The sequence below is a fragment of the Coregonus lavaretus genome (assembly GCF_964263955.1).
Source record: "Coregonus lavaretus genome assembly, contig: HAP1_SCAFFOLD_1668, whole genome shotgun sequence".
NCBI lineage: Eukaryota > Metazoa > Chordata > Actinopteri > Salmoniformes > Salmonidae > Coregonus > Coregonus lavaretus.
The window spans coordinates 84,045-92,500 of record NW_028163434.1 but is presented as its reverse complement, the minus strand read 5'-3'; the positions used below and the strand labels follow the sequence as shown (position 1 = coordinate 92,500).

General features: G+C 45.3%; 1 protein-coding gene across 1 annotated transcript in view; it reads left to right on the top strand.

The window, feature by feature from the left end:
• Window positions 1-7,081, top strand: part of LOC311118150 (uncharacterized protein) — a gene marked incomplete at both ends in the record, with an annotated part of 7,621 nt that extends 540 nt beyond the window's left edge. The window contains 5 exons of the mRNA XM_084193012.1: window positions 4,434-4,547; window positions 4,634-4,867; window positions 4,988-5,130; window positions 6,548-6,648; window positions 6,937-7,081. Coding sequence (XP_084049138.1) covers window positions 4,434-4,547; window positions 4,634-4,867; window positions 4,988-5,130; window positions 6,548-6,648; window positions 6,937-7,081 — 737 coding nt within the window. The remainder of the gene's footprint in view (window positions 1-4,433; window positions 4,548-4,633; window positions 4,868-4,987; window positions 5,131-6,547; window positions 6,649-6,936) is intronic.
• Window positions 7,082-8,456: the final 1,375 nt, after the last annotated feature.

Below are 8,456 nucleotides of genomic sequence, written 5' to 3'. Positions count from 1 at the left end.
CCTGGTCTCAAAGTATTTCGTTTTATTCTGTATGTAAAGCAAGACACTCTTTTTAGTATGATATGTTACCTTTCATATGTTATGTATCATTGTGTGGATAACCATCATCCATTTTGTATGATATGTTACGAATTACAATTTGTATGATATGTTACGAATTTGCTAAACTTACAATATGTTATGAATTTGCTAAACATATGATATGTTATGAATTCTACTAACATTAGCTATCTGGCTAATGTTAGCAAGGCTAGGGGTTAACTGTAAATGGCCACTATATGTCCTGTTGCAGTGAGAAGCTGTATCTTTAACAACCACAAGTCCCCCTCAACAAAAAGAGAGATGGGGGTGAGAAACCACCACTTTAAATGTGCAGCTATTTTTCCTCCATTTAGAGATCATACAAAATAGATTCTTCATACTTTGAGATCATATGGGGCGAATCCTATCTTCCACTTAAGTCAAATTTAGACTTAGTCATTCATTTATATCAATGGGAGACTAAATGAACATTTTAATTAAAGGGATACTTCAGTATTTTGGCAATGATGCCGTTTATCTACTTCCCCACAGTCAGATGAGTTTGTGGATACAATTTGTATGACTTTATATCCAGAATGAAGAAAGTTAGAGGTGGTTTTGTGAGCCATTGCTAACTAGAGTTGACTGGAGGTTTATGGCATGGAGGTCATTGCGCTAATTCTAGTTTCAATCACTATATCAGGTTTCTTTATTTTAATATTTTTGGGACATAACAGACTGTAAAAACACCAGGAAATCAGCTCCTATTGATTTTAATTTTGGAAATCTGTTCCCAAGTATTCCCAAGTATAATAGAGAGACACACACTAACGTAAACAAGGTGTGAGAATGTGATTTGAAGGAGTCAGGCACAGGAGGGTAAATCACAGAATACAGAGTTTTTTCCGTAGTACACAGTTACGCTGGATAGCGTCAACAGTCCAGTGCGCAAAACAGGCGCACTGGAACAAATACAGGCACACGGGGAAAATATACCCTGGTAATACAAAGAACAGGTAGCTCCACGAGCTACCCTCATCTCACATGAAACAATCAATCACAAGGACAAGGGGCAGAGGGAACACTTAAACACATACTAATGAGGGGAATATGAACCAGGTGTGTGTAATTGACAAGACAAGACAAACGGAATGATGAGATTTGGAGGGGCAGTGGCTAGAAGGCCGGTGACGACGAACGCCGAAGCCTGCCCGAACAAGGAGGGGAGGCAGCTTCGGAGGAACTCCAGGTTACGGTGGTCCGTCCAGACGAGGAAAGGGTGTTTCGCCCCTTCGAGCCAATGCCTCCACATGGTCAGGGCTCGGACAACAGCGTCGTAGTTCTGCTCCGCCGGGCTGAGCTTCTTAGAGAAGAAGGCACAGGGGCGGAGCTTGGGTGGTGTGCCTGAGCGTAGAGACAGGACAGCACATATCCCTACCTCGGATGCATCCACCTCCACTACGAACGGTAGTGATGGATCGGGGTGGGCCAGTACAGAGGCTGAAATAAACAGACCCCTCAGGTTACTGAAAGCCCTGTCAGCCTCAGCAGACCAGCGGAGCCGGGACGGCCCACCCTTCAACAGAGAGGTAATGGGAGCTGCGACCTTGCCAAAGCCCAGGATAAACCTCCGATAGTAGTTGGCGAAGCCCAGAAAGCGCTGCACCTCCTTAACCGTGGTTGGAGTCGGCCAATTACGCACGGCTGAAATGCAATCTCCCTCCATCTCCACACCTGAGGTGGTAATGCGGTATTTAAGGAAGGAGACGGACAGCTGGAAAAACAGACACTTTTCTGCCTTGGCATAAAGGTCATTTTCCAACAGTCGGACCAGCACTTTGCGAACCAGGGACACATGCTCAGCCCGCGCAGCGGAATACACCAGAATGTAATCGATGTAGACCACTACACCGCGACCAAGCATGTCCCGAAACACCTCGTTCACAAAGGACTGGAAGACGGATGGAGCATTCATCAAACCGTAGGGCATCACCAGGTATTCACAATGCCCCGTGGTTGTGCAGAATGCTGTCTTCCAATCATCTCCCTCTCGAACACGCACCAGGTTGTACGCACTCCTGAGATCTAATTTGGTGAAGAAGCGGGCCCCATATATTGACTCGATCACTGAAGGAATGAGGGGGAGAGGATAACTAAATCGTATCGTCTCCTTATTCAGTGGTCGATAATCAATGCAAGGGCGCAGACCGCCATCTTTCTTCTTCACAAAAAAGAAACTTGAGGAGGCGGGTGAAGTAGAGGGACGTATATACCCCTGGCACAGGGACTCGGTGACGTATGTTTCCATAGCCTCCGTTTCAGCCTGTGACAGGGGATACACATGACTCCTGGGAGGCACAGCGTCTACCCGGAGGTTTATCGCACAATCCCCCGCCCGATGAGGTGAGAACATGGTGGCCTGCGTTTTAGAAAATGCGTGCGCCAAATCGAGGTATTCGGGGGGGAATGCGCATGGTGGAGGTACTGTCTGGACTTTCCACTGTGGTTGGACCAATGGAAACACCTCCCCGTGAGAACCCTCTGCGGCCATGAGAAGGTGGGGTTGTGGAGTGCTAACCAAGGGATACCTAACACCACAGGGAAAGGAGGAGACTCAATAATAAAAAAAGTGACTTGCTCGCAATGAGTCTCATTGGTAACCATGGTGACTGGTGCTTTAACTTCCCTATTAAACCCTGACCCTAATAGTCGACTATCAAGTGATGTGGAGTGGAATGGATAGGGGAACCAATGAAATGACTAGACTGTGTGAGAATGCCTGTCCATAAAGTTCCCAGCTGCGCCTGAATCGACTTGCACCTTACACTGTGGAACTACCATGTGATCAGGAAAGTAGATGGGTAGGGTACAGTGCGCAGCAGAGGACTCTGAACGAATGTGGGTGTTCGATACCTGGGGTGATGCGAGAGTGCCATGCCTGCCGTTTCCAGACCCAAAAGAACGCTGACGACGTTGTGCGGTGTAATGTCCCTTCGTGCCACCAGAGTGACACTGGCGCTGTCGTCCTCCATTCTTTCAGATCACCGCTCCACCCAACTCCATCAGCTCGGGATCCGAGTTGGGCGGGGTTGGAACGGGCAGACCTCCCCCAGGACGTCCTCTTGCCGCCAGCAGGTTGTCCAACGGATGGCCATGTCCACCAGGTGCGTGAAGGACAACATGGTGTCCCGGCAGGCTAGCTCCCTTTGGACGTCCTTCTGCAGATGGCACCGGAAGTGTTCAATGAAGGGCCCGCTCGTTCCACCCGGACCCAGCTGCTAGAGTCCGGAACTCCAAGGCAAAGTCTTGCGCAGTCCTCATCCCCTGCCTCAAGTGGACAAGCCGCTCGCCCGCCTCTCGACCCTCGGGCGGGTGATCGAAGACAGTCCGAAGGAGGCGAGCGAACTCCCCGTAGTTGTCCAATGTGGCTCCTCCTTCGTTCCAGACCACGTTGGCCCACTCCAGAGCTTTCCTTGAGAGGCAGGAGATGAGGGCAGACACCTTCTCCCGCTCCGATGGGGCCGGGCTGATGCAGGAATAATTAAGCTCGAGTTGGAGGAGGAATCCCTGGCAGAGAGCAGCTGTCCCGTCAAACTCCCGTGGTCGGGATATATGGATCCCTCTAGGTGCTGGAGTGTTGGTGGCTGGATCCGGTCGCCCAGCTGGTCTTGACAGATCGGGGTCTCTACTCTCCAGGCGTTGGATGACCTGAAGAACCCGATCCATCGCTTCTCCCAAGCTGGCTAGCATCGTTGAATGCTCCTGGACCCGTGTCACGACTCCAGAAATGCTCTCCTCTCCCGCTGACTCCATAGCCGGTGGGAGATTGTTTGAGAATGTGATATGAAGGAGTCAGGCGCAGGAGGGTAAATCACAGAATACAGAGTTTATTCCGTAGTACACAGTTACGCAGAATAGCGGCAACAGTCCAGTGCTAAAAACAGCACACGGGGAAAATATACCCTGGCAATACAAAGAACAGGTAGCTCCACCGAGCTACACTCATCTCACATGAAACAATCACCCACAAGGACAAGGGGGAAGAGGGAACACTGAAACACATTCTAATGAGGGGAATATGAACCAGGTGTGTGTAATTGACAAGACAAGACAAATGGAATGATGAGATATGGAGGGGCAGTGGCTAGAAGGCCGGTGACGACAACCGCCGAAGCGGTTGTCGTCAGGTATCCCTTGGTTAGCACTCCACAACCCCACCTTCTCATGGCCGCAGAGGGTTCTCACGGGGAGGTGTTTCCATTGGTCCAACCACAGTGGAAAGTCCAGACAGTACCTCCGGCCCCCTGACCATTCGCAAAACACAAAAATCTGCCTGCGGCTGAATCTAGTTGATGATCCCTGCGCTATATGGTCCATGTTCGATTGTGTCTCATTGATGATGCTATGTACAGTATCTGTGTCCACAGAGCCTGATAGCTCAGGGAAGAGATCCTCCAGAGTTGCTGCAGTGTGTCTGGGTCTGCTGTGTGTTCTACTGGCTGGGATCATAGGCCTGTATGTCCACTGTAAGTCTGAAGTTATAAAAGTTACAATTCACCAGCAGTTCTGTGATTATCTTGTTTAATAATAAACTTTGTTGTTGTTGTGACAGATGATGGGGTCTCTAAGAGCTTCTTAGCATATAAGACCAACTCATCTGCAGAGAGAGACCAGCTACTGACCAGCTACAACAACCTGACTAATGAGAGAGACCAGCTACTGACCAGTTACAACACCCTGACTAATGAGAGAGACCAGCTACAGACCAGTTACAACACCCAGACTAATGAGAGAGACCAGCTACAGACTGAGTTAGAGATTCTTAACAGGAGGCTTACTAATCTCAGTGAGTAAACCTACAATCATACATTATCATTAATCCCACACACTTTACAGTGTGTCTGTATTCTTTCATTTACTGATTAGTTTGATAAGTTGAAGGAAATTCATGTTTTTGTTCTTGTAGAACAAACCAGTTCTGAAGGCTGGCAGATGTTTGATTCCAGTTGGTACTTCCTGTCTACCAAGACTAACACCTGGAAGGAGAGCAGAGAGGACTGTCTGGAGAGAGGAGCAGACCTGGTGATCATAAACAGTGATAAGGAACAGGTGAAAAGAGAGAGAGAGAGAGAGAGAGAGAGAGAGAGAGAGAGAGAGAGAGGTCAGCTTCACCTGGAATGCTTTTCCAACAGTCTTGAATGACTTCCCACATATGCTGAGCACTTGTTGGCTACTTTTCCTTCACTCTGCGGTCCGACTCAACCCAAACCATCTCAATTGGGTTGAGGTCGGGGGATTGTGGAGGCCAGGTCATTTTATGCAGCAATCCATCACTCTACTTCTTGGTAAAATAGCCCTTACACAGCCTGGAGGTGTGTTGGTTCATTGTCCTGTTGATAAACAAATGATGGTCCCACTAAGCCCAAACAAGATGGGATGGCATATCGCTGCAGAATGCTGTGGTAGCCATGCTGGTTAAGTGTGCCTTGAATTCTAAATAAATCACAGACAGTGTCACCAGAAAAGCAACCCACACACCATAACACCTCCTCCTCCATGCTTTACGGTGGGAACAACACATGCGGATATCATCCGTTCACCCACACCACGTCTCACAAAGACACGGCGGTTGGAACTAAAAATCTCCAAATTGGACTCCAGACCAAAGGACACATTTCCACCGGTCTAATGTCCATTACTCATGTTTCTTGGCCCAAGCGGATCTCTTCTTCTTATTGGTGTACTTTAGCAGTGGTTTCTTTGCAGTAATTCAACCATGAAGGCCTGATTCACACAGTCCCCTCTGAACAGTTGATGTTGAGATGTGTCTGTGACTTGAACTATGTGAAGCATTAATTTGGGCTGGTAACTCTAATGAACTTATCCTCTACAGAAGAGGTAAATCTGGGTCTTCCTTTCCTGTGGCAGTCCTCATGAGAGCCAGTTTCATCGTAACGCTTGATGGTTTTTGTGATTGCATTTGAAGAAACTTTCAAAGTTCTTGACATTTTCCATATTTACTGACCATGGCTTAAAGTAATGATGGAGTGTCATTTCTCTTTGCTTATTTGAGCTGTGCTTGCCACAATATGGACTTTGTCTTTTACCAAATAGGGCTATCTTTTGTACACCCCCCTACCTTGTCACAACACAATTGACTGGCTCAAACACATTAAAAAGGAAATAAATTCCACAAATTAACTTTTAACAAGGCACAACCGTTAATTTAAATGCATTCCAGGTGACTACCTCATGAAGCTGTTTGAGAGAATGCCAAGAGTGTGCAAAGCTGTCATCAAGGCAAAGGGTGGCTATTTGAAGAATCTCAAATATAAAATATATTTTGATTTATTTAACACTTTTTGGTTACTACATGATTCCATATGTGTTATTTCATAGTTCTGATGTCTTCACTATTATTCTACAATGTAAAAAAATAGTACAAATTAAGAAAAAGCCTTGAATGAGTAGGTGTTCTAAAACTTTTGGCTGGTAGTGTATATATATTTATGTTTCTCGACAACAGACATTTCTGTACAACCTCAAGAAGAGAGTCTGGATTGGTCTGACTGACTCTGTTCAGGAGGGGACCTGGAAATGGGTGGACGGCACATCACTGTCCACAGGGTGAGATATGATAACTAATCTGTGAATAAAGCTCCATTCAACCTTTTTCTATACAGGTTACTGTCAATGATGATAACTTTAAGATGAAGCATTTATGTATATTATTTAGGATTGTGATGTTCTAACTGTGATATCTGATGGTTTTTAACCCTGTAGGTACTGGTATTAACCATGATATCTGATGGTTTTTAACCCTGCATTTACTGGTATTAACCATGATATCTGATGGTTTTTAACCCTGTAGGTACTGGTATTAACCATGATATCTGACTGTTTTTAATCCTGTAGGTACTGGTATGACAAACAGCCTGATAATGTTGGTCCTACTGGGGAGGACTGTGCTGAGATACACACAGATCAGAGTCCTCTAAAGGCATGGAATGACATGTCATGTGACAGCAAACTCAACTGGATTTGTGAAAAAGTGGTTTAACATCAACATGACAACATACTGTAACATGTCCAGTAGCCTACAGTGCAAATAACTTCCTCCTTCTCTCTCTCTCTCTCTCTCTCTCTCTCTCTCTCTCTCTCTCTCTCGCTCTCTCTCAAACCTACGAACACACTTATTATTTGTTTGTAGTAGCATATTAATAAAAGTCCTTCTTATTTCCTGTTTGTTGCTTCCTGTGTACCAGTAGTTATGTTTCACACATCATCAGATACAACATGAAGTTAGTGCATTTGACTTTTTGCACACTCTACATGCAGTGCATTTGATCAATTACAATTCAAATACATTCTTCTTACTTGCTACATATATTTACATGCTCCCATTTACGTCTGGTGCAAACATTCTCAACCCTACCAAACCACCATTACATACACTGTATAGGAGTGTAGTAGAGATATCAAAGGGTATCAAAGGATGTTACTTAATCATATTTGACAGTCAGTCTTTCATATCAAGTTACATATAAACCCAATATCAAATGATCATATTTGACTGTTGTTCCCCTATATGGGTTCCAAAAGAGGGAAGTGAAATGGTTCAACCAGCTGTCACTCAAAAACTCCTCCACCAATCAGGTTCATCAAGTGAGAGGAGAGCCCTGGTGGTTTCTGTTGTCATCTCATCCTCACTGGTTAAGCCTACCCACCCTCAATATCCACTTGGAGCAGTTTGTAGTGTCACATCTATTGTATGGACATTATAATGACCCATTTTTGTAGTCCTGGACCTCCTGAACATGTTGGTGTATATTTGGGAGAAAACAGAGGGTCTAAATCAGCAGAAAGGTGAAAGGAAGGGGGAATTCTGGAAACTCCCTGAATTATCTTGGGGCTGTTACATATGATATTTAATATATGTTAACAGCTAGACTTTGTTCTCCACTTCCCCTCTATTATCTATATCTTCCTGGTATGATAGTGTCCTGTCCATCATCACAAATAGCAAGTCCCATTCCCTGGGTAGGAGGACTGTGTTGAGATATACTCTGGACAAGATGACCATATAGAGACATGGAATGATTTATATTGTGCCACAGAAAATTGTTTAACAATAAGCACTGTAACAATCTCTCACACACACACATGCACACAAGTACGTACACAAGTATGCAAACTTGTTCTATTTTTTGTATTAGCATAGCCACAACTACCCGTGTCATTTTGTTGATACTTCCCTAGAGTTAACACCTACAGCAGTCACACAGACAGAGAAACACAGATGACTCAGAGACAGAGATATCACTGGAAGCAGAGACTTAACGTATAGTAGACCTACATAGAAAGAAAGACCCAGGCATTGTAAAGATGTCAAAGTTAATCAATGCCGATCCAGATATGAACAAGAAGGTCAAGTT